Source organism: Elephas maximus, chromosome 1 (genome assembly GCF_024166365.1).
Source record: "Elephas maximus indicus isolate mEleMax1 chromosome 1, mEleMax1 primary haplotype, whole genome shotgun sequence".
NCBI classification, from domain to species: domain Eukaryota; kingdom Metazoa; phylum Chordata; class Mammalia; order Proboscidea; family Elephantidae; genus Elephas; species Elephas maximus.
Genome location: NC_064819.1, coordinates 25684789 through 25710753, shown reverse-complemented (window position 1 = coordinate 25710753; position 25965 = coordinate 25684789). Strand labels below are relative to the sequence as shown.

Below are 25965 nucleotides of genomic sequence, written 5' to 3'. Positions count from 1 at the left end.
AGAAAAAGGAAATCTTGCCAGTCTTGGGTGTATGGTCCAGTGGGCAGTGGTAGGAAAGATCCAGGTTTCTGGTCTATTGATCAGGACCGCTGTGTGCCCATTGTCTCCCAGGGAAGGCACAGCTCTTCCCCAAAGGGCAGAGAAGAGTTGGGTCAGAGCTCTGTGGCATCTGGTCTAATTGCCCCTGCATGTGTTCCAGACCATCCACTCTAAATCAACTTGAGAGGAAACGGAAAAGGATGAGATTCAGAAAAAATGTTTTTCTCCCAAGATTTTTTTTTTTTTTAAATGTAGCTACCCTGTGCGTGTTGAAACCTGGTAGTTTGAGGTGCTCAAAAGTAACTTCCTTTTAAGAGGGGGCATGGAAACTTACACTAACCTGAGACCAATGTGATTTGCCAAATTTCCCAATTTATAATAGAGGGAGTTAACACAAAAAAATATTTCCTTGATTGTATTGCATTTGCCTTGGTAGCTTTGCAAGAGTTGCCCTCTCCTCTCCTCTCTTACTTGGCAGCCTCTTGGCACAGAAAGGCCCCAATATATACCTGGCATGCCAGCATCTGCAGCAAAATGCTTTCAGAATAGGGTCATAGGCTACCTGGAGTTACAGCCTATTCCCTCCTGGGCGTTTCTCTAACCATCTCATTTTATGTATACCTGGAATTTGAGGAAGGATTCCCCCAAGCCCCTTAAACAAACAGGAAAGACCTTAAGGTCTCAGTTTTAATCAATGCAATTCAGAAATGCAGACAAATGAAAGACAAAAAACAGCAGTGGCATCAATACGGTCTGAGGATTGAGTTTTTTGATTTTTCTTGGTTTTTAGTTTTCACAATAAAGACCATGGATCTACTCATTTCAAAACTGTTTGGACCATGTACTACAAGATGGATATTGTGGGAGCAATAGGCAAGATTTAGGCATGGGGCCTGTCCTTAAACAGCTCTCAGCTGGTGATATAAGACTAGTGTGCAAAAAAAAAAAAAAATTAGAGAAATTATCAAGAATGTCATAAGAGAGGGTCAGGGACTTGGTGGGACCAGCACTGTGATACAGGAAGTACCAGGCAACTGCAAGGTGGTCCAACGTTGAATTGTTTGGTTGGGGTCCTGAGGAGCTTTGGGTGTGAATCTTGGAACTGCATGCTAGAACCGTACTGTAAAAGGCCTTGAATGTCAGGTTAAGAAAGTCTTTCTGAATTCGATAGACAACTGGAATCTTCTTTAGGTTTCTGAGCTGGGATGTGGTTGGATCAGTGCTGTGATTTAGGAAGTATCAGGCAACTGCAAGGCAGTCCAACGTGGAGAAAGGCAGAGGGTAGACGAGTGCAGGTGAAGAGAGATTAGAAATAAAAAAGAGAGCTCTAGAATGGCTGTCTTTGCACAAGGTCACGTGGGGAATGAACGCCTGATGAAAGCAATTGCTTCTTTTCTTCCTCATAGGGTACCATGGGATTATCAGGGACTATGGAACCAGAGAGACCAAAAGTTCTAATCCCAATTCCACCACTTATTATTTGAACACTTTGGACCTCACTTTCCTCATTTGTAAAACAGAGACTATAAACTTACCTTGCAAACTTTTGGTAAGAACTATAGATAATGAACATAGAGGTTTTAGCATAGTGCCTAGCATGTATTAGTCCTTGCTATTATTATGATGAATGACATCATCTTAAACATGTAATTTATTACTCCCGTTTAAAAATAATACATAGCCACTACAGAAAGTAAGAATCCCTTAGTTTTATCAATAATGCTAATATTCTAGAGTATTTTTTTCCAGGCCTTTTCTATGCTTCCCACTCAGAGGTTTAGTATCAGGCTAATGAGCTGGAAAGGTATAAGGAAGTCCTTCCTGGGACTTCACCTTTTCCTATTGCCAGCTTTACTTTTCTGTTTTAGAGAGGTAAGACTGGTGTTGGACCAGATAAGCTCTGGTTCCTTGCATATGGCCTTTCTTTTCCAAAACCCAAGATGTGGTACTGTTCTAGAAGTGTACTTTGAGCTCTGCTAGGATCAGGCAACATCTTCCAGGAGTCTAAGTAAATATCGTCTTTGTTTCAAAGCCTCAAGTCTCCCCATCATTTATACCTTCCAAACAGACCTAGGCCAAGGTCCTGCTTTTGGGTCTGAAACATCTGGAAGTAAATCCTGTCTTTCACTAGCTCTGTGTCTTTGGGCATGTCACACCACCTTTCTGACTTTTAGGTAACAACCATTTCATGAGGAACAACAGGACAATAGATAAGAAAGTGTTTTGTATGTTGTAAGGCACTGCCCAACTAGCAAATGTTGAGTGCCTACTACGTGTGAGGTACTCTTAAGCCAAAAAACCCATTGCCATTGTGTTGATTCCGACTCATAGTGACCCTATAGGACAGGGTAAAACTGCCCCATAGGGTTTCCAAGGTGTGGATGGTGGATTTGAACTGCTGACCTTTGGGTTAGCAGCTGGGCTGTTAACCACTACACCACCAGGGCTCCAACCCTTCATATTTTTAATTTTATTTAACCCTTATAGCAGTTTTTGAGGAAAGGGTGCTATTCTTATTTTCAGAAGAAAAAAAATTAAGATGCAGTAAGATTTTTTTTTTTTTTTAAGATTAGGAAATCTGCTCATTCAGTTAAGTAATTGGCAACCATGATCTGAATCTATGAAAGATGAAGGCCATACTTCATTTAATGTTTCATCCTGCCTACTCATATGTACCCCAACTGGAAATAAATAAGCTCATCATAAGAATACAAATCATGGCATTTGAACTGAATTTTCTCTGCTCCCCACTCCCCCACCCCGACCTTGGATCTCAACTACCTTGTCACCTATCAAAGCCCTCACATTCATCAACCCTGGCTAAAAGGCCACCTCCTATATGAAGTCATTAGTCTTCTATGAGTTTCTCGAAGCCTTGGTATATATCCCCAGGACTTCACATGGTACTTGGTACACAGGTGAAGATCAGTAATGTGTAGTGAATGAAGAAAGTGTTCTTTAATACCTTCAACTAGAAGGGATTGTTACCTTCTCTGAACCCTTATTGCAGTTTTATCCAGAGCAATTTATTTGTACTTTCGGGAGGAATGTTGGCAGGAATTTTTTCGTACAATGCCAACTTGGGCAATTGTTAAATATTGTGGGAGTTACACCTTAAAAGTTTGAAGGAAATATCACAAAATGAGGCTCCTTCATAGAATATGGCAATGGCTGTCTCTACCAGATTGATTCTAAAGATGACAGATTCTCACATCATTCTTTTCAATGGAAGAAGGTTATCATTTTTAACCATGGGATCACATGTTTCATTCCAACAGGCATGGAGTCCCAAATGTATCTTCTAAACTGAAGCATGTAAATTTACATCTCCAGTGACTGAAAAAAAAACATAGTTTCTTCTTTATATATGAGTTATTGACCATCAACCCCATTGGATTACTCATCATATAAATGGCAACTGATAAATCAAACCTTTTTCTATAAAGTGGATCTATTTCTCTTATAGAAAATGGGCTGAGAAAGAGTGTTTGTTGCTGTTGTGTAGCCATTTGCCCATGACTCCAATGGTAATTAATTCCTAGGGAAAACAAATTAAAAGAGCTTCTAAATTCAGGCATATTGATAGCAACAAGGAATGACAGCCTGATGGTAAAAGACATCTGACACAAAATCTCATAAACTTAACAGTCAAGAATCTTTTAGAGATTAGGCAAATAGCCTTATTCTTCGTAGAGAACAATTGATTTTCATAAAGGGAGAAATTGGAGCATAAGAAAAGTATTATCAGGGAATTTGAATATCAATTGTGCTCTTTAATAACCACCTGAGTAACCTTCTATGTTTCACTCTCTGTTTTAGTAAGATTAAGGGGTCAAGTACCTAGGACATAAGTGATTTATAATAAATCCCTTATAGCTCTTAAAAGCTGAGATTTATGATAATTGGTCACTATGAGTCAAAATTGATTCTACAGCAATGGGTTTTTTTTTTTTTGGTTGTTGTTTGGTTTGTTTTTTAGTAAGCCATAATGGAGTTAGTTATTTTTAGTATAAGGTGTTTAAGAAAATAAGTGTGTAAATATTAGAATGATTTTCATCCAAATAGTCTACCACTACTAGTTCTGGAAAATAAAATATTTCTGTACGCTATTTCAGTGAAACCCTCTGATAGGTCAGAATTGTTAGATTTGTGTAGAGTTGGGAGTGTCCTCAAGAGAATATCTAATCCAATGCCTTTCTTGTTTTATAAGAGAAGTTACAGAAGTCCAGAGATGTGTCCAGCTCAAAGCCAACAGAAAATTAGTATCAGTGCTAGGGCTAATCCCAGGTTTATTGACTGCCAACCTAGCACACGTACCGTCACATGTAACTTCCTAAGAATGGAGTAACATGACAATTAAACTCATAGGCGTCCAAACTTGGTTGATGGTTTCATTCATATCTTCGTCCACCCATTTATTAAACAAAGATTTATTAAGTGGTTGTTATGTATCTGGCACTATAAGTGTCCCTGTTTATCCTGGCCTAAGTATTTGCTACACACACACACACACACACACACACACACACACTCAGTCACGAAATCTTAGGTTGAACACTTAGTATTTCTAAACCTCAGCCCTGAACACCACCACCTCTGGCACAACAGCATCTAAAGTTTCCTAAGCACGTAACTTTCTACTTTTAAAGACTTTCAGTCTGGGAGATTCAATAACTTTTCTTAATAACCCTTTTGGTAATTATTCACCCACACTTTCTGAGCTTTGCTTTTGGTTTAACCCCAGGTCTTTTTTTTCTATAGTTTAAGATAATTAATCCTCACGTCCAATCTCATCCAATCTCGGAAGCTCAACAGGGTCATTCTTCGTTAGTACTGGGGCCCTGGTGTCACAGTGGTTAAGCATTTGGCTGCTAATCAAAAGGTTGGCTGTTCAAATCCACCAGCTACTCCTTGGAATACCTATAGGGCAGTTCTACTCTGTCCCCTAGGGCTACTATGAGTTAGAATTGACCTGACAGCAACTGGTTTGGTTTGAGGTTTTTTTAATAGGAGAAGAAAGATCAGATCCCAGCAGACCTTTGAAAAGTTCTCATATTCCTTAAATTATCCTTTGGCTTTTAGTCTAAGCAGTATAACACAAATTATTCTGGTCTTTCAACACAGGTCTTAATTTATTGGAGCAGAAAGAACTCTAGAGATGATCTGGTTCAACTGCCCTGTTTTATAGATGGGCCCTTGGAGCTGAGAGAGAAGTAAAGTTACCCAGCAAGTGAGTGGCAGACCCAGACTTTGCATACTGGCCTCCTAACTCTCACTCAAGGTTCTCTCGATGGCAGCACATTGGCCCTGAATTCTCTCTTTGTGGACATTGCTTTGTTTTACTTTATCACTTACTCCCCACCCCACAAGTAATACAGCTCGTAGAATTTCACGAGTACCCATGTCAGGAAATGGTTAATGTCCCTGAGCCCAAGGCCTTAGAAACTTCTGGGAGGGAGCCAGGTGAGCAAAGAGAGCAGATAAAGGCAGCACCTGCCGCTGGGTTTGGAACAGCCTGGGGACATGGAGAGAATGTAAACACATTCTGCAAATCTTATTGTCTGACTCCATGCCAGCGTCTTTTGGGTTCTTGTCATGGAAAATATTTCTTCTGAGGTCATTCAATGAGCAAAGGAGCATTGAATACTCTCCAGGGTGCCAACTCCATCCCCCTTTTGTCCAGATTAAATAAGCCAGGGTCTAGCATTTCATGGGCCCACAAGGCCTGCCTTTCAACAATACAGGCTGTAAAGTAGGGAAAAAGGAGACATTAAGAAACTATATTGTGTCGTCCTGGGCTGCTCTCTGCCCATCGCTGCCCGCCCTCCTCCCCAGCACGGCCTTCCTCTGTTTGCTCACCCATACCTACAGGCACACGCCCTGTGTTGAGAGCAAGAGTTAATGTCTGTGCTTCCTCGTAAATCTCAGCTTGGTGCCTCGAGCTATGTTTTTAGTTCTGTGGTGGAGCTTTGAGATTTGAGATGAGTAGAAGGGAGGAGGTGTAGCTGATGGAGGTAATAATCAAAGCCACCATTTCTTGTGCTGGGGAGCTAGGTGTCTTTACTGAGTTCTTTGACCAGGTAGTTTAGTGCCTCAGTGCCTCAGTGGATAATCTGTGAAGATCAGGAAGAAAAGTGGGACGTCAAGGGAAAGGAAGTTGGCTATCTTGCTATTCAAAAGGAAGGGCATGTTGCTTCTCCTTGAAGAAAGAAGGTTGGATGGAAGGAGAAAATGAACCCAGACTGGTCGCTGGCCGGCATGTGTTCTAGTTCAGCTAAAAGTGACTTCAGTGGAGAGGTGTCCTTCCTGACAGAAATGATTTCTTGTCTTCCATAGCTTGTCATTGAAGAACGTTTTCCCAACATTCAAGTTGGAGCTCCCTTTTGTTCTAAAACATGTTTATTTTTTATGATTGGCTCCTTCTCCACTTACATGAGCAGTTCCTGGTGTATAAGCCTCATCTCTTCACCATCTTTTTTTTTTTTTTTCTTTCCTTTTAATGTAGAAGGCAAAGCTTCCATTGGGCTTCTATGAAAGTTTAAGGTAGCAATTGCTTAGGCCTTCAACTGTGCTAACATCTGTGTTTGGATTGAATTCTGAGTCTGAGCCAGTAAGCAGAACATGTAATTAACATGGCTGAAGGAAGAACTGTGATCTATGAAAACTCCAATCCTCAGTTTATACAACTATAAAATAAAGGAGTTGGAAACTAGTCTCTAAATGGTCTTCCAAATCATCCAGTTTAGGATCCTAAAAATATCTGACTATTATAAACTCTCTTTTACTCTAATCCCTTAGTAAGCCCTTTTTCTGCCTCTAACTTTTCTGTGAGAAAAGTCTGAAGAAAAAAGAATTGAAAGGATGGGTTAAGCTATCTGAACGGTAGTCTTTCTGGTGTATTCAAGGTGAAGTAGAAATTTATACATCTAAACATTGATGGGAACCTGGGGCTGAACACATAAGTATCCAGGACCTAGAATCAGGTGAAGGAAGAGCTATCAGCAGGTGAAGGCAAGCATAGAATATCCTAACAGCTCTCCCGTGTTAAAGTTTTGTTTCTCTGGTTTTGTCTACGTTCAATAATCCTCGTATTTCTCCTTCCCCTTTTTATTTCATTCTACTAGGAGTCCTTGACTTGGTGATCTGATTAACTCTGGCCATACCCTTTATTTTATTTACTGTTAACTACATCTTTTTCAACCAAAAAAGATAATAAAAAAAAAATTAATGTAAAGATTAGATAAAATAAAAAATATGAAGTTGCTAACAGTACGTTGTAGGTACCATGGTGCAGAGTAGGCATTCACTATTTGCTAGTTGGACAGTGCCCCTCAGCACAGAAAACATTTTATCATCCAATATCCTGTTGTTCCTCACAGGACTGTTCTCAGCTAAAGATCAGAAAGGTGGTGTGACATGCCCAAAGACAAAGAGCTAGTGAAAGCTGGGGTTTAAACCCAGTGCCTGGTTTCAGTATGAGAGCAGCCAGACCTTTCCTTTGCTTGACAATTTTGTGTTGGCATCCTTGGCTGGGACTCTGCCTCCACAGTGATTAACCTCACCTTAACAACTTAGTGAGAAAGACCTAGCTCTCTTATCCTGACCACACAACTTATTTGTAATTTTCTCCATGACTTTCAGTGTTACCTTATCTTCCTGCAATCTCATAATTAGTATTCAGTATTTTTATTTATAAAAATCTAGAGCTCTTTTTGAGACAGAGATTTTCCTCCTGACCTTTAGCTAGGATCTCTGAGCAAGTTTTTTGCTCCATAACAGATGACAAGCTCTTTTGGGCAATTCTTTTAACTCTCTGTCTACTGGAAATAAGACTGTGTGTAATGACAGGGTTTAACTTGGAATGTGTTTTGTAAAAATAGCCCAGAGTGGTGAAAAGCCCTCTAAATGAGGATCTGGGAGAGCTTAGCCTTGTCCTGTAGTGATGCTTTGAGCAAGCACCGGTTCTTCGTGAGTCTTAGTTTTCTTATCTCTAGAAAGCAGACATTGGGCTATGGCTTCCAAGATCCTTTCTAGCTGGAACATTTTACAGTCTCTCACCCTTAACTGCATTTTACCAAACAGTGGCTCTTTTGTAATTCGACATGTGTGTAAAATGCTGTGGTAAGGCCTTAAGGCCCCAGGAGTGATAGGGCAATGTTTCACGTATCAGTATCACTGGACTTTGCAGCAGAGGGTGCATTTTCATTACAAGTGTTAATTTGATGTCTCTAAACTGAAGAAGCCATAACCCAGCTGCTTTTTGTGGGTGCTGTATGTTCTTGCCTTGCCAGGAGCATCATGACCACAGCTGTTCGCACCATTGACACAGAACTACTGAGGTTATGGTCTGTCATGACATGGAAGCACTTTAAAGAACATATGGAGAAACAGAGACCCAGGAAGAGAAGTGAAATTTCCCATAGTGTCAAAACCAAGACTTTAGCACAGGATTACCTGACATCCAATTCGTTGTACTTTCTACTCCACTCTGCTATCTCACACGACTTCTCTCATGGTGAACACAAGTATCTATTTAATAGAGCACTGCTAGTTAAAAAGGCATCTACATTATCCAAAATGTCAATAACTTCCCTTGAAAGAAGAGAGGATAATAGACTTCCACAGCACTCTGAGGTAAAGGCCTTTGCTGGAGGACCTGATAAACTCTAGCTTAGTTTTGGAGCAGTTTGGAAAGACTACTTGATTCTAGATTTACCTTCCCAGACATCACATCTGGAGCTCAGGAAAGAAAGTATGGATGAATGTATACATTTAGAAGTAGACTACATCAACTGAGAGAGGTCATCGCCATGTCCAAAGTGCTTGGTTATTTAGAAGTAAGGGCCCTCCTGAATTTCATGCTTAAATTTTGTGATGGTTAACTTTATTTTAAATTTCCTTAAGGCAGAGGAATATAAAGTGTACTTATTAAAGAAGCTATCTTGGCAGAATTTCATCCCCTTTAGGTAGAAACAAAATTGCACCCAACACATAAATTGACATACAAAGCAGTAAATAATTTCATTGTGCAAGTTGTTTTAATGGACTCAAGCCAAAATACTCCATTAATCTACACACACAGAATATTCATTGAGTTTGGGGTTTGTTGCCAGACCAAGAAAAAAAAAGAAATGAAGAAAAGTACAAGGGAGATGATAAATGTCAGTACAGCAGCTGAGAAGGTGGGGGGCTTGAAGGAGGACTTCAGAGGTATGCACAATATTTTCCTTTTCCTTTTTTTTTTTTTTTTGGCAAAGGATTAAGTACAAAAAGATTAGGTGTCAACTTTCAAATGAGAACTGGGCAGGAGCCTGTTCCAGGTCTTTTTCCTAATTTCCCTTTTTTAAGAAGAAGCTCAAAGACTAGCCAATTGGGGAGGACAGAGTGTTATATGCATACATGTGTGAGATTTTGTTTATATACATCTCTACACAAATAAACATTGAGAAACCGTAATGGTATTCCCAAAAGAATCCTTCCTTAATACAGGAAGTGACAGCTTTGCGAAGGCACCACAATTAAGCTCCAGTTTTTCATTCTAGAAATCCCAAGATTTAATTTCTAGAAGAGATGAGACCTCTGTGATGTTCCACGGGACTCTCTAGAATTACAGGCAACTTAGTTTTAAAGCTTGTCTAATGCAAAGCACCTGAGCTTAACCTCTAGGCTCTCTTTGCATTTAGAGATGTCTGAAACCACAAACCATAAATTCTGGTGGGCATATGCAAGAGAAGAGGCCACAGAAATTATAGTTTTTGTTATTCAATGTGACCACACTCCTGTGCCAGGACCACCCTTCTCCCACTCCCAAGCTGATTTTCTTCTGCTTGGCACTCGGGCTTACTAGATGGCCTGATCTGGGCTCTATACAATAGTAGTTGCCTTCCACTTGTTGTGGGCCAGGACTGTGAATTTAGTGGGAAGAGGCTGTCTTCCCATGTGCTTTGACATGCTTGTTGCTGCAATTTCACTGGGCGGAATGTGTGCAGAAAATAGAGGACCATGAGATACAGAAGCTGCAATCAGAGGGCATTTTGAATCACTCACCATCCCTCTCAAGGATAATACATGCCTTCCATCTGGGGAGTCTCATGTCCTTTCTGAGTCAGTACATGCTTGCATTGACTGCTTTATGGATTCCGTTCATAGTTGTCCCCTCCTTTCTCCTTGAAACTCTCTTCTACCTCGGCTGTTCCAGTTCCTGTTCTACCACTCTGACCCCTCTTCTTCCCGTTCTCTTTAACTCTTAACATCAGAACACGGGCATGGGATCAATATCCATATCTCTAGCTCTGTCCTCTGTCTTGAACCCTAAAGTGACGTTTCCAGCTAGCTGTTTTCATATGGAATTCTCAAGAATACCTTGAACTTGCTATGTTTAAAACCAAATTCATCTTTTTTTTTTTTTTCTTTCTGCACCTCCTGAATTCCCTGGAACAATTCATAGTTAAGGGTGAGACACTTACCTTGGCATTTATATAAAGGCTCACTGAGATATTACATTTCTTCCCTACCCTTTCTTTCTGTATTATGCTGGCTAAACTAATGGGAAATTGCTTCCTTTTAGGAGACAGGGAGAAGGCCTTAGAATCTACTGGGGGAGTGTGGAGGAGCAGTCCCTGTTGTCCCGCTGGAACCCGTGGTCCACTGAAGTTCCTTATGCTACTTTCGCTGAGCATCCTATGAAAGATAACAGTGAGAAGCTTCTAGAAATTTGTAAGGTAAGAAGCCACTTGGGCATCTCTTAGGTCACAGTCATTGACAGAAGCTATGAATTTGAGCTCTGGTGGCATAGTGGTTAAAAACTCAGGCTGCTAACCAAAAGGTTGGCAGTTCAAATCCACTAGCTGCGCCTTGGAAACCCTATGGGGCAGTGCTCCTCTGTCCTATAGGGTTGCCATGAGTCAGAATCGACTCGATGGCACACAACAACAACATGAACTTTTAAAATATGTACCGTTAAATAAAAAGAGACAACAGGAAGATAAAACCAGGAGTTTATATAGACACAAATTTTAATAGGTTTGCAGAATCTTTTTTTAGTAAACAGTGGAACTTTTTACATATGCAAATATATAAAAATATTTACATTAACCGTATCATGCATTTTCCCCTTTGGTAATTTCTCTTAGTGTAATGTTAACAAATTGTAATAGTTGCTTTTGTCTGACTGTTCATTGCCTACAAGGTACATACTTTTCTGTATATAATTCAATTCTAATTATTTTATTCAGGGAAGAAGTATGGAATAATGTGAAGTGTGTTTAGTCAAATATGGCTCTCTGGTCAAGTTTGATTAAGTCACTGCTCTCTCTGGGCCTCAATATTGTCACCTCTAAAATGGAGGTAATGAAAACCATCCTTCCTCCCTACCTCCCTGGCCCATTATAGGGTTAAATGGGATAATGTGCATATAAATGCCCACAAACTGTAAAGGGATTAAGATTATTTCTATGTCTTTAAATCTCATCTCTTAAGTAGATTTTAAATCTGTCAGTGGCAGAGACGGTACCTTTACTAATCTTTCATCTCCCTTAAGAAGGCTTAAGCAGTGCAAAGATATACTAAATTGTCAGGAAGTAAAATAATTAGAGCTGAAATGTAATTAATGACCAAAGTTTGTATTTTCAACAAGACCGAGTATACACGTAAGAGTGTGCTTATTGGCCTAGAAATTCTTGCCTTCTGTGTTCTTTCTGTATTTACCTTTATGTTCTGTCTTTTAGAATAGCACATCTCTTTATTTGCTGTAAAATCTTACTGGGCAATCTGCATGTTAAAGTTCTTCTGGGGTTTGATGGTATACATTACATTGCTTGTATTAATTTAAAACACTTCTTATTCATGCACGTGTGTATGTTTGTAAGAAAGTATTTAAAATTGATAAGACGCCTAGACTCAAAAAAGCTTTGATGAGAAAGATGTATGATTAGAGGCCAGATGAGGTCTTAATTTCCCCTACTATAACCCTGGTGGCATAGCGGTTAAGAGCTACGGCTGCTAACCAAAATGTTGGCAGTTTGAATCCACCAGGCGCTCCTTGAAAACCTTATGGAGCAGTTCTACTCTGTCCTATGAGTTGGAATGACTCAATGGCAACAGGTTTGTATATAGGTGCAGTTGACTTAAACTCCATTCTGCTTCCAGGAAAAACCAAGTATCCTCTCAAGAAGTATACAAATGTCCTCAGATGCTTATGGTCTCATGGTTTACCTTGGCTCCAATCTTTTGCAGGCACTAAACTAGTTCAGTGTATAGGTTGCATTGCTATACCCTATGTAATACTCTGGTGGTGTAGTGGTTAAGAGCTAAGGCTGCTAACCAAAAGGTTGGCAGTTTGAATCCACCAGGTGCTCCTTGGAAACTCTATGGGGGCAGTTCTATTCTGTCCTATAGGGTCGCTATGAGTTGGCATCGACTGGATGGCAAATGGTTTGGTTTTGGTTTTTGGATATAATACTCTTTTTTCCTAATACCTCAAACCAAGCATCAATCTCAGTCCCTAGCTTCACTTTTAACCACCCAAAGTCAACAAAACAAAATGAAAACCAATTAGAACAGCATAGTGTTTATACAAAGGCATTTATGTGAGCCTACAGAGAGAGTAGGAGTTTACCACAAAATCATGTCCCCAAATTAAAATGAATAGCAGATATTCTCATTTTTAAAAGTTCTTATTATAATATGATGACACATTGCTCCTTGATCCTCTCTTCCTTCTCTTCTACCCTGCCCTCACCCATCCCCAAACTCTTATTCTTTTCTTTGTTATTATTATTAGCAATACAGAACAGTTTACCTGTTTATTTTCTTAACACCTATTAATCTATCCCAAAGGATTTAATGTATTTTCCCAAAGACATTTCTCTCCTTTAATGAAAGTCTGCTTCAAGCCATTAAAATAATAAACCTGCTTGAATTAATAGTAATTGCATTTATTATAAGTCAAAATAAATGCCAACTGCCTTGGTGATTACATCCATCACTTCTTGGGCTAAGATGAAAACCACAAAAGTACTGGAGAGAACAGAATAATTTTTCCTCAGATACCCATGAATATAGTTTCTAGACTGGAACATTAAATTTTGCTCTTGCCTTCATGTTGGCCAAGGCTAAAACAGAAATTTTATGGCAGGTGTGTATGTCTGTGTGTATGTACGTTCGCATGCGCACATGATAGATGGTCCATTAGTTGGTCGATTGGTCTTTAATCGAACTACTTTGTGGGTCTGTTAAGTGTATTTCCTGTAAAGCTTTTCTTCTGGCCCAGCTCTCTAGAAAAACAAGTCGTCTATATCTGGGATGTGAGATGATGAATACTTTGATCCAGTTCTTTGAATTTTAGTTTCTCTTTTGTTGTTGGTTTTTATGTTACAATAGTATTTGTGTTCAGGACACTTTCCAAGATGGGCTTTGATCAAGACCCAGTGATATTAGTGTAAAAGAATAAATAAGAAGAAAGATAATTCTGGGGATCTAGAATCCCTTTTATGTGAATATTTTGGCATAACATAAGACTTTAAAATGGTGATATAAAGTGACTTTCCATCTCCACGCTGAATGAAATAAGAAGAGGTAGTGGAATAAGGGGCCAATGCATAACTAAGTCAAATACCTGAGTTATTTAATTCAATGTAACAAATCTATTGTAGCACAAGGAAGAGGATCATGTGGCTTCGAATTACACACAATCATTACATTACAATCTAATGGAAGAACTTATTATCTAAAAAAAGTTCTTTCTAAAATTCAAGCTTACTGTTAGAGTCTTTTCTTCTACAGCACATGGAATCCTTTTATTCAACAAGCATTTTCCAATATCTAAAATATGCAGGTATTATGATTGCTTATGAGGATACAGATATAAATGAGATAAAATTCTTATATTTCTAGAAGGCATTGTTTAATAGCGGAATTAGGTTAAAATGCAAGTATTTAAAAGTTCGTGCTAAAGGACTACAACAGAAGTTTGGACCCAGTAGAAAGCAGTGGAGGTACATGAAGAAATCTGAAGTGTTCTTGGAAAAAGTAATTCAGTTTAGCAGGAGTTTAATTTTATTTATTCCCCATCATCATTTTAATAACATAGATAACCCGATCTTGACCATTGGGATATACGGTTACCCACCAATATATTCCGTCTCTCAGGTTTATTGGGTAGCTGCTTTCCCACTGACAATGTGTGTGGGGGCCTTTATGACTGTTTGAAACCAAAGAAACGGGTGTGTGCTGCAAAGTACTGTTTTTACAAGGTATCGTATGAGGTGTGTGCATTTTCGTAGGAACAAAGGAAATTTTGAATTTTTTTATGTGGTACACTTATGTCCCAGTGCACTCTGGGGGGGACCATGGGGGTTGAATTTGTGGGACAAAATATGTCCCACTTGGCTCTAAGGGTAAGTTTGTGGGAGGGGATAAGAAAAAAAAAAAAATCCATGCTACCTACCAAAAATTCAGACACACTCTGTAATTCAGCATGCTTCTGTTAATGAAAACACATGGTATCAGCAAAAATTCAAAGCAAAAAATAATTGGTTCTTAATATAAGGGTCTAAATAAAGTAAGGGGTCATAGAAATGGAGAGAAGATGAAGTATGTTTGATATATTCAGTCTGTACAACTAATGACAGTAAATAACCTATGGACAAAAAAAATCTTTGCCATTGTGTTGATTCCAACTCATAGCGACCCTATAGGACAGAATTGAACTGCCCCCAGGGTTTCCAAGGAGTGGCTGGTGGATTTGAATTGCTGACCCTTCAGTTAGCAGCCTAGGTCTTAACCACTGAGCCACCAGGGCTCCAAGTATAGCATGTAGAAAGGAAAGGAGAGCAAGTAGTCAAAGACTACATGGTTTCTGGCTTAGGTACATGGCAATTCCATTAACCCGAATGGTGAAAACTAAAAGATGAGTAGGTTTGAAAGTTTGGTTTTGGACATGTTGAGTTTGAAATGCCCATCATACATAGCTATGGTGGATTTGACTATTAGACAATGAGAAACTTAGGTCTGAATTGCAAGAACGAAATCTGTGCTGGTGATACAGCTTTTAGATATGTAACATTGGGTTGAAGTGAGCCATGGGATTGACTGGTCAGGAAGGTACCCAAAGAAAGAGCTTTAATGGTCACGATTGCATTCAAATCCAAGTTTATATGATATCAAAGTCTATTCACACAATTTATACAATGTTTACTATATCAAAATGCATTATTTTTCCTTTTTTCCACCTCACTAACTATACCACTCACAATCTGCCAAATATCGTTGTCAAATGGCCTAGTCCCAGAGAGTCTTGCTTACCTCTCAGCCTCACCAGCACTTTCCAATCTGTGCTCATACATTGTATTGCTCATATAAAACAGTTGTAAAATTAATATTTTCCTTGGCATTCTTTTTATTTATTATTACAGGACATAAAAATAATCCCAAGTACTCTCATATAATTATATCTTATATTTATTAATTATAGTTTACATATTTTCATGTAATTCAAGTTATTGGATTCTAACAAAAACCTTGTGAGTTTGGAATAGCTATTTCCATTTTAAACATAAGGGCACTTAGATTGATTAATTCCAGAAAATAGGTGCAAACCTGAAGGAACTGTAGGGGTGTGTGTGTGTGATTATATTTGATCAAAAACCAGGCTCAATTATCCCCACTTGTTTCATCTACTTTATATTTTGCAACTTGTAACCTTATCTCATCTTTTCTGTCAGTTGCCTTATTGGGTTCCTGGAGTGGATGTAGTGTCCCACTGGGAGGAACTAGTGACTAAACCCAGAACTGGTGAATAATATTGAGTGGATCATGGAAGCTCCGCAGCCAAATCAAAGTGATCTACAGATCAACCATTTTTATTTTCTTGGCATTTTACCCTTTTCTTCAAGCGATATATGAATATGGACCAATAATATTTTAGCAATCAAATTTAACTTCATATCCTTAGCCCCTTAGTTTACCTTCACATCAATTTAACACCTATTTATTGAGTACTTACCTGGCATTGAGTACAACAGACCAGACAGTAAGCTAGGAATATGGAACACCAAGTAGAATACAACAGTGTCTCATCTCCAAATGCTTATGGGTGTACAGGGAAAGGCAGAAAGGTAATCAGCAAATTGTAATTTAATGTGCAGCAACTGAAAGTAAAGGGATTGACAATATGTTGTGGGAGCCAAGAGGAGGGAGCTGGTAAGTCCAAAAGTTAACAGGTCTGGTGACATTTGATATGATGCTCAACGTATGAGTGATTTTTCCAGGGAAGAAAGTGGAAAGACATTTTCAGTACAATAAGTGTATTTAAAAACTGCAAGTTACAAAGTCATCTGAAATGTTCTTGGATAAAGAATAAATGAGTTTAGCTGGTGTTTTAAGTGTATGTGAGTGTGTATGTGTGTATTTGTGTGTGTGGGTTGGGAGGGAAGGGTTGGGGGTGTAGGATAGGATGAAGACGGAAAATTAGAAAGTGTAGAAATTTCTTTTGTGCAGGAAAAAAAAAAAAAAGCTTCTTCCTTGTCCTTTTTTTTCTTTTCTCTAAACACCTGAACTTAAGGACAATTCCAATTAAAACGTATGAGGATGGTAAATACATTCAGTCCAGCTATGTGACTGCCCAAGTGGTTTCTAGTGTTGGGTTATGGACGGACTAGCCCTTTATCCAGCATGCTTCACTCCCTACACATCCAGGTTGAAACCTGTAGCCTGAAGCCTTGGAAAACCTGCTCAGCAGAGGAATGTGGGCCTACAGGCATGAAATCTAGTCCCTTTTTACCCAGTGTAAACAGGAAGCAACCAAAGGCTATACCAAGGAAAACTGAGACTCCAGGCAGTGAACTGCTGGCAATCAGCACCTGAAGCAATCCAGGGGCCCCAGGCACTCAGCTGGTAAATAATTGCTGTAAAGTCAAGGAGCAACACCCTCACTTCTCCCTCCCGCCCCCCACACGCACTGCTAGGCTTTATCCTAAGTAACACACAGCCCCTATGTAACCTGAGTTGTTATAACTTGACCCTCCATTTTTGAGACTGGAATAAAGGAGGGAGCCAGGGGTGGGTGCATAAAAGCTTTTAGAAAAAGTATGTTGCTAGTGGCATTCATATCAAATGACAGCACGTTCCTGTCACACAGATTGAGTTCAGGTGTTTAAAATGTTCAAGAGCCAACTCGGTAACTTGGCCTTTTGTCTGCCTCTCCTTCAATGCACTGCTTGTTTCTCAGTCTTCCTGACCCCTCCTCCTTTTATAGGACTCCCAGAAAAGACTGGGAATGAAGTGTATCTGACTCTAATGAAATGTCAAGTTCACTGAGTATGAAATAGTGTCAACTTTTTTCTTTTTTCCCTTCACTTTGAGGAGTCTCATGAAATGAAGCTTATGATCAGACTGAGGAGGTATTCAATAATCCAATTTGACAAATATTCATTAATCTATGAAAAAGGCATCCTGATTATTGCATTTTGACCTTTAGGAGATGATGATTTGATTATGACAACGATGATGCTGTTGATGACGGTAATAACAATTAATGTGTATTGATTATTTGCCATAGGCTTCCTTTGCACCCTTCACAATAGCTTCCATTTATATTTCCAGCCTAATCTCATTTCATTTCCCCAAATCCTCCCACAGCACAAACACACACACGTAGCTCATATACAAACCTTTTATTTCATTTGCTCTTTATACCCAGCCTATGAGTTTAATGTTATTTATAGCCTTATCTTATGGAAAAGGAATGATAAAGTTCAAAGAGGTTTTGATCATTTTACCTCAGCCTTATAGGAATTTTCCTTGTTCCTTGAATAAGCTAAGATCATCCCTACCTCACAGCCTTTGAGGGTACTGTTTTTCTGCCTGAAATATTTCTTCCTACTCTTTCATGACTGGTTTCTTTTCATCATTTAGGCCTCAGCTCAATTTTTACCTCCTTAGAAAGACCTGCCCCCACTATGCAATGTAAAGTAACATTTGCTCCTGCTGCTTTTTATCCCTTTTTCACACTTCATTTTCCTCCCAGAATTTATCATTATCGAAATTGTGTGTATCTGTTTTTACTTGGTCTGCTACCACTAGACTGTAAGCTCTGCTAGAGCAGGATCCTTGCCTGTCTATCATAGAACTTAGAACACAGTGCAGATGCTTAATCAATATTTCTTGAATAAATTTAGATGTTCTTTCTTCTGTTAGTGACACATGGAGTCAGTTCACAGTACTAATACTGGTAGAAATAATTCATATACACGCAAAAAGTAAAAGCAGCTCAAACTAAGATGGCAGTTGGTAAACTTCTATGGATGGTAAACAAACTGAAAATTCACATGATATTTCTGATGTTAGTATTAAAAAAATTTGGCCTGGGAAAGTAGTTCTTGAGCTAATAGGCACAAAATTGAATTAATGGCTAAAACCACACTCAGGAAAATAATCGTGTTAGGAATAATATCCTCAGAAGAAAACTCATAATGGCTAAATTGAAATAAAAATAAAATTTGTTATTATAAATGCTGCATAGAAAAGAATCCACCCAGTGGCAAATTTTAAAAAATATTTCACTATATTGCAGAGAAAATTCTTCAATGAATCAAATTATCTTCGTGAATTTATGTCAGAAAGCACATTCTTGATGAAAATTCACCCATGCTTGTATAATTTTGATATAGGCTTTATATTTAACATAGAGATAGAAGAAACAAGTTAGCAATGTTGTTTATTTTTTTTAAGAAAGGTTTTTCTTGATTACTTGGAAAATGTCAACAATCTTGGGAAACTAATATCCAGGATGTTTTTTAATCTAGCTTTTAAAAACAACTTTATTTTGAAATAGCTTTAGACATATTGAAACATGGCTGAATTTTTTTTTTTTTTTTTTTATATACCCTTCATCCAGCTTCCCCTAATGTTTACAACTTACCAGAGGTTAATGCAGTTATCAAAGTCAGGAAGCTAGCATTGGTACAGTACTAGTAGCTAAGCACCAGATGTTATTCTAATTTTACCAGTTTTTTCCTCTTAATTTTCTCTTTGTTCCAGGACCTAGGCCAGGGTCTCATGATGTGTCCAAGGGTTCACCACCAGTAGCTGCTAGGGCAAGGAAACACATCTGGTTCTCTGCATCTACCACAATTTTTGCAAATAATATGTGTGTTATACGTTTTTTTTTTGCCAACCGTGCAACCCCTCGTGTTATTTTCATGTGTGCTATGCCAATTTTTTTTTTACATGTTATTGACTTCAATTGATGCTAAAAACCTATTGCCATCGAGTTGACTCATAGCAACCATATAGGACAGAGTAGAACTGCCCCATATAGGGTTTCCAAGGAGCACCTGGTGGATTCAAACTGCTGACATTTTGGTTAGCAGTTGTAGCTTTTGACTACTCCCCCACCAGGGTTAAGAAAACATAATTAAACTATGAAATAAGCAGACTTAACATAACCTAATGGTTTCACTTAAGACAATATGATAATGTTTTCATATTTGAATTCAACTGTTAAGCTAAGGCACTATAATTATCAACTTAATATAAACAAATAAACAGCTTTGATTTTTATTTTGCAATTACTGGGGAACTACCGAACTTGATCTATGACTTTTTGACCAAGGCTTATACCTTTATTATAAAATTATGATCAAAAGTAATATTTCCAGACTATTTTTATACACATAAACAGGATATTAAACAAAATGAACAGAATGAAAGAAAATGAACAGAATGATATGATTTACCTGTTATATGGGAGGACAGGTAAAGGAAGCCGAAATTCACTTCTAGAAATGTCAAGAGACATATGTGGTATATGTACGGGCATGCCACAACAGAACTGTTTTACTTAATTTCATCTTTTCCATGTGTTACATATGTTGGCACATTATTTGCAAAAAAAAAAAATACACTAATCCAAAGCATTTACCCCACCGCACACAGAGATGGAGAAGACTTCCTATATGTTCCATGTAGAGGGGTGGAACTTCTTGGTGAGGATGTGACAAGGTCTGTCAAAACTCTAGATGTGTGGTTGGAATTGATAAACTTTAAGATCACTCCTGATCTTGAGATTCCATGATTTTAAAGCACAGGGTTTAAAGGTCTGTATCATTAATTTTATCATTGATTTATTCCTCCTTTTTTGTTCTCTTCCGGAAGCTGAAAGTAAACTTTTCTTTCTGCTTGTCTTACCCAATCAACTAAAGTACTTGGTGGAGTTCATTGAAAGGAAGACTATCCTTCACACAAGTGTTTTAGTCTAGTAATCATAGGTGTCATGGATTGAATTGTATCCCCCCAAAATATCTGTCAACTTGGCTAGGTCATGATTCCCTTGGATGATTGTATGATTGTCTACCATTTTATCTTCTGATGTGATTTCCCTGTATGTTGTAAATCCTATTACTATGATGTAATAAAATGGATTAGCAGCAGTTATATTGATGAGGTCTATGAGATTAGGTAGTGTCTTAAGCTAATCTCTTTTGAGCTATAAAGGAGAGAAGCCAGCAGAGAGACAGGAGAACCTCATACCACCAAGAAAGCAGTGCTGGGAGCAGAGCACATCCTTTGGACCAGAGATTCCTGCTCTGAGATGCTCCCAGACCAAGAGAAAACTAATGGCAAGGACCTTCCTCCAGAGCCGACAGAGAGAGAAGGCCTTCCCTTGGAGCTGGCACCCTGAATTTGGACTTGTAGCCTACTAGACTGTGAGAGAATAAATTTCTCTTTGTTAAAGCCATCCACTTGGGTATTTCTGTTACAGCAGCACTAGATGTCTAAGACACTGGGATATGTGACAGTAGTTTGTTTCATTCCTTGTCACCAAAACTTAAATTCCTGCCATGGTCTCACAGAAGGTGCTGGGTCAGGAACAAGTGACGGGAGCTGCTATCAGTCCCTCTTTGCTGCTATAAACTGAGACTCATGGAGAACAAGCAACACCTTACCTGCTGTTAGATTCTTTTGCCTCAGTGGGATGGGAGTCTATTTTTTAAGTTAATGTTTTGATATTATGTAATTAGGTAAATATTACTTGGAAGAAAAGTGGAGAGGGAGCAATACCTTAGTTTATTTTGAAAATCCACTGATATATAAGTACTCTAATAAACTTTATGTTGTTTCATTATCAAAGTCACTAAATTTTTTACTTCTGATATCTTGTTGGTTGCCGTTGATTCAGTCCCCGACTCATGGGAGCTCCATGTGTTAAAGAGTAGAACTTTCCATAGAATTTTTTTGGTTGTAATCTTTTTTGAAGCAGTTTGCCAGGTCTTTTCTTCTGCAGAGCCGCTGCGTGTGTTCAAACCACCAAACTTTGGGTTAGCAGCTGATTAAAAATGGCTTGCACCTCCAGGGGTCCTTGATATTATCTTAAAGGCCATAGATTTCAATGCTTTTTATTCAGAAGGGGAAACTGAGGCTCAAAAGGGGGAAGTGAGTTTTCTGATGTTACACAGCTAGCCAATTGCAGAAGTTTCATTTGTATGAGGTTATTTTTGTTTATGTGTTAGGTCAAATAGTAATGATAGATTTATTTTAAATTTTATAACTTTTTTTCCTTACTGATAGGCACACTCAGGCCAAAGGGCATTTCCATATAAAATAAGAATCCACAATAAAATCTATTTGGAAAATTTGGATTATGGTGAAGAACTGCAGGCTTCTCCTATTGGGAATCATTGAATCATCACAAACAGAAACTCTTGTGTTAATCCCTTAAAGCAAAAACTGGCTTCCTTGCAGAGAATTGGGGAGAACAAAGGTCCCTTTATAAAAGATGCTTAATAATTTGCACTGAACTTGAAATGAACTCTAAGGTTTTTAATTTAGATTAGTGAGCCAGTTTCCTAGGAAACATTTGATTTTCACTGTGTGTAATCCCTTTTTCCTAATGTTTCTTTTTACCACAATGCTGAAAGCCCAGTGACTGTGGGTAACTCATTTATCTTCTATGATCTTTGGTTTTTAATCAGGAATTAATGATATTTACCTACCTATGTGGTAGGGTAGAAAATGAAATAATGGATGGGAAAGAGTTACTGGAATTACAACGATATCAGCTTTTCTAATTCATATCTTCGTTTATATCTTTGTTTGGAATGCTCCATGAATTACCCACCTCTTTTAATGGCAAATAAAGACATCCAGTTCAACTCTGTCTTAACCAAAAGAAGGAAGTTTTTGGTTCAGTTAACTTATAAGTGCAGGAGCGGGCTGATCTAGTAATTCAAATGGTTTTGACAGGAGTTCATCTATTTCTGTGTCTACTTCTTTCATCTTTGTTGGCTTCATTCTCAGTCAGGTTTTCACTATGTGTGGCAAAAATGACCATGAGTAGCAGCAGGCTTATATTTTTTCAGTTTGACAACCACATCGGTCACGTGCCTGTACTTGAACCAATCCACATTATGAGAATGGATTCTTCTGATTGGGTAGGCCTGAGTCATGTGCTGAAGAGGCTCTATTTAAAACTCATGAACTAAGAGGAAGAGGATGGTTGTTCAAAGGAAAATCGAGGCACTCTTAAGAAAAAGAATTTCAAATGGTGGAAATGATGCTGAGCTAAAAAAAGAAAAAAAAAAAAAAAAGATGTGTACTAGGCCTTCCCTAACACTATTCCTACTATTTAAAATTCTATTAATCCTTTAAGGATTGTCTCAAGAGTCTCCTTTTTGAAACCATTACTGATCCCCTAACCAAGTATGATTTCTCCCTTTTCTGTGCCCCTTTATCAGGCTGTGTTTCTCTTTTACTGCTTATTTTAGTGAAATTTGTGTAATGGTTACACGTTCATTTCTTAGATTCTCTATTACAGTATCACGTCTTTGAGGGCAAAAACTATTTCTTACTTGTCTTTAAATATTCTGCAGCACTCAACAGGTGTCTGATTCATAATAGACTATTGGTAAATATTTGTTGAACTGACTCCTTAATTGTTGTACAAATTATGAATCCATAACAAAAATAAACAAGGCAGATCATTTTATTATGTACGTAATTAATAGACTCATTTATTAAAAGACTAACAGAAGCGATGTTAACTATTCTGAGAAATGATTTTGGTTTAAGAAGTGAAAATAACTGATGCACTGCAGCACCAGGAGCATGGTCTACCTTTCAGAGGGCTGGCTGGGGGTCCCTGAACCTACTCTGTGTTCACTAACTCTGTGCTTCTCCTTTTTCTCTTTAGTTGTCTGAGTTTACATCTAAACTTGTTCCAGCTATCCAGAATGCCCACAGGAATGCCACAGGATCTGGAAGTAAAAAGGAACTGATGGTGTCAACTGAACCCATTTTGATTGAGACCTACACGGGGCTGATGTCATTCATTGGAAACCGTAACAAACTTGGCTATTCCCTTGCCCGTGGGAGTATTGGTTTTTGACTCTTTTTGGTGTATAAGTACATCACCCATGGATATGTCATTATGAAAGATTCCATTTCAGTTCACTATATTTTTGGACTTTTTTCCAACAATCTCTAATTACTTTTAAATAGTATTACACGATTTTTAATATTTAGTATCTCAGAAGCTTTCAGAGTTTGCTTGGGCTGATAGATAATCGCTTCAGACTTCATATTAAAATGATCAAATTTCCTTAAAACCAAAAAATAAGCCGAACCCATCAAATAATGTTATCAAATGATGCCTGATCATAAACCCAGGGCAGACCCCATAGGAAAATATTTATTCTTCCTGTTATTTAAGAGGAGGCATTTTTCCAGTCTTGGTCTTCAGCCCTCTGATCATGATTTTCTCTCCCATTGGTCTCCCTCCTCTATTATTTTAGCCACCACCCTAATGGGGATGACTTCCAAATACACATTGTCATCCCTAATATTTCTTCTCAGATTCAGCTTTGCATTTCTGTTGCTGGTCATCTCCCTGTCAGTGTCCCAGTGGCCTTCACATTCAACATCTTCAAAACCCTGGAGTTCTCTGTGGCATTTTTATGGTCCCAGTCATCTATCCTTGAAATTGATCAGTTATGAGTTCTTCAGATCCTTTGCAAAATACACCACGTAATGACACATCTACATGTGGCTTAGCACTGTACCCCAATGCATAGATGTCGAACTTCAAGTTGATTTTTCTTTCAAAATTGTTCACTTCATTTTTCTCCTTTCTATTTTCACAACTATGTTCTCAGGCCAAGTTTTTAAATTATTGTTCACCTGGATTATTATCACAGCCATTTAATCCAGATTCCTGCTCCAAAGTTGACCCTGTTCCAATCCATCCTGCACCTGGTTGCCGGATTCTTAAAAACAATTCGAGTATATCACTATCTGATTGAGAACTTTCAGTGGCTCATTTCCTTTTGCAGTTTTTGTCCAAACATTGTTTTTCAATAGCATACCCTTTTCTTCAAGTGAAATCTGTTGTAGAAGCCCAATATGTAAAAGAAGTAGAGCCACCGTGGTTGATATTGAGATGGGAATGCACTGACCTCCTCTCATTTTAGGTCTCAGAGCTGCACCCACGGGATTCTATGGACCAGAGAGAATTATGAGTGTCACTGATTGAGTTATGCCGCCCCCCCCAAATGTATGTATTAACTTGGTTAGGCCATGATTCCCAGTATTCTGTGGTTGTCCTCCATTTTGTGATTGTAATTTTATGTTAAAGAGGATTAGAGTGGGATTATAACACTCTTACCTGGCCGCATCCCTGATCCAATGTAAGGAAGTTTCCCCAGGGTGTGGCCTATACCACCTTTTGTCTTTCAAGAGATATAAGGAAAGGGAAGTAAGCAGAGAGTTGGGGACCCCATAACACCAAGAAAAGAGCACCAGAAGCAGAGCGCATCCTTTAGACCTCAGGTTCCTGTGCTGAGATGCTCCCAGACCAAGGCAAGGCCAATGCATTACAAGGACCTTTCTCCAGAGCCAACAGAAAGAGAAAGCCTTCCCCTGGAGCTGATCCCCTGAATTTGGACTTGTAGCCTACTCGACTGTGAGAGAATAAACTTCTCTTTGTTAAAGCCATCCATTTGTGGTATTTCTGTTATAACAGCACTAGATAACTAAGACAATGATGAACATGGTTTCAAAAATGCTGCCCTAACTCACTCTGTTCTCATTGATTTTTCCCTCTTATTTCTTCTTTGTTTCTTCTCACACTTAAGTCTAATTTTGAACAACCCATGAGATTTTCTCATGTCTTTAAGATTCTTTTCTTTTCAGTTCTCATTTTAATGTAATTTTTAGTTTCTTTTGGAAAGAACCTTTTGGATATTGAACACAAGTCCTAAATATTATAATAATTTTTTTTCCCCTGTCCCAAGATCCAAAGTTGAGACACCTGGGTTGATAATCGAGTTAAAAGTTTTGGCTTTCTTTTTTTTTTTTTTTATTATGAGGAGTCATTATTAAAGTCTTTTCTTTCATTAGTTTATTTCTTTGATTTTGAAGATTTGTCCTCTGGTACATACGCAAACATCAATTTGATGCAGGCATTACAAACTCAACCCTTGAGTAACCCTTATTTTGTTGTCTTTGTTTATTTTTATTAGAATTTCTCTCCCTCCCTCTAGAGTCCCTTCCTGGCCTCCACTTTCTTTTTCTCTCATGATGTAAAATATTGTTACAGTCCCCAAGGCAGGGAACTTCTATTCAGACTGTAAAAGGAAATGTTGAAATCCTTAGCTGTCCTGTCAACAGTAGTGGAATGGAAAGTCGTTGGATTATTTTGGCACTGGTTCTGAAGCAGGCATAATTGGCAAATTATTGTAATACTGCTGCCCAAAAATCCCCATTTGCTGCAAGAAAGTGGCATTTGTTGGCAGAAGCCTCTGAAATGCCCAGCACATTCTTTGGAGTTGCCATTTAAGGATCAACCTGACAATTGACTTCTCTCTGCACATTTGTCCCCCTTGTAACCTAAGCCAGAACTATTGCCAAATGGCCTTCTGAAGGACACAGTGC

The 25965-nt window shown here is 38.5% G+C and overlaps 1 protein-coding gene across 1 annotated transcript in view; it reads left to right on the top strand.

Annotated features, from left to right (window-relative positions):
• Positions 1-25026, top strand: part of TPRG1 (tumor protein p63 regulated 1) — a 173029-nt gene extending 148003 nt beyond the window's left edge. Inside the window, exons 5-6 of the mRNA XM_049880501.1 lie at positions 10607-10760; positions 23228-25026. Of these exons, the coding sequence (XP_049736458.1) occupies positions 10607-10760; positions 23228-23422 (349 nt within the window). The 3' untranslated portion in view covers positions 23423-25026. The remainder of the gene's footprint in view (positions 1-10606; positions 10761-23227) is intronic.
• Positions 25027-25965: the final 939 nt, after the last annotated feature.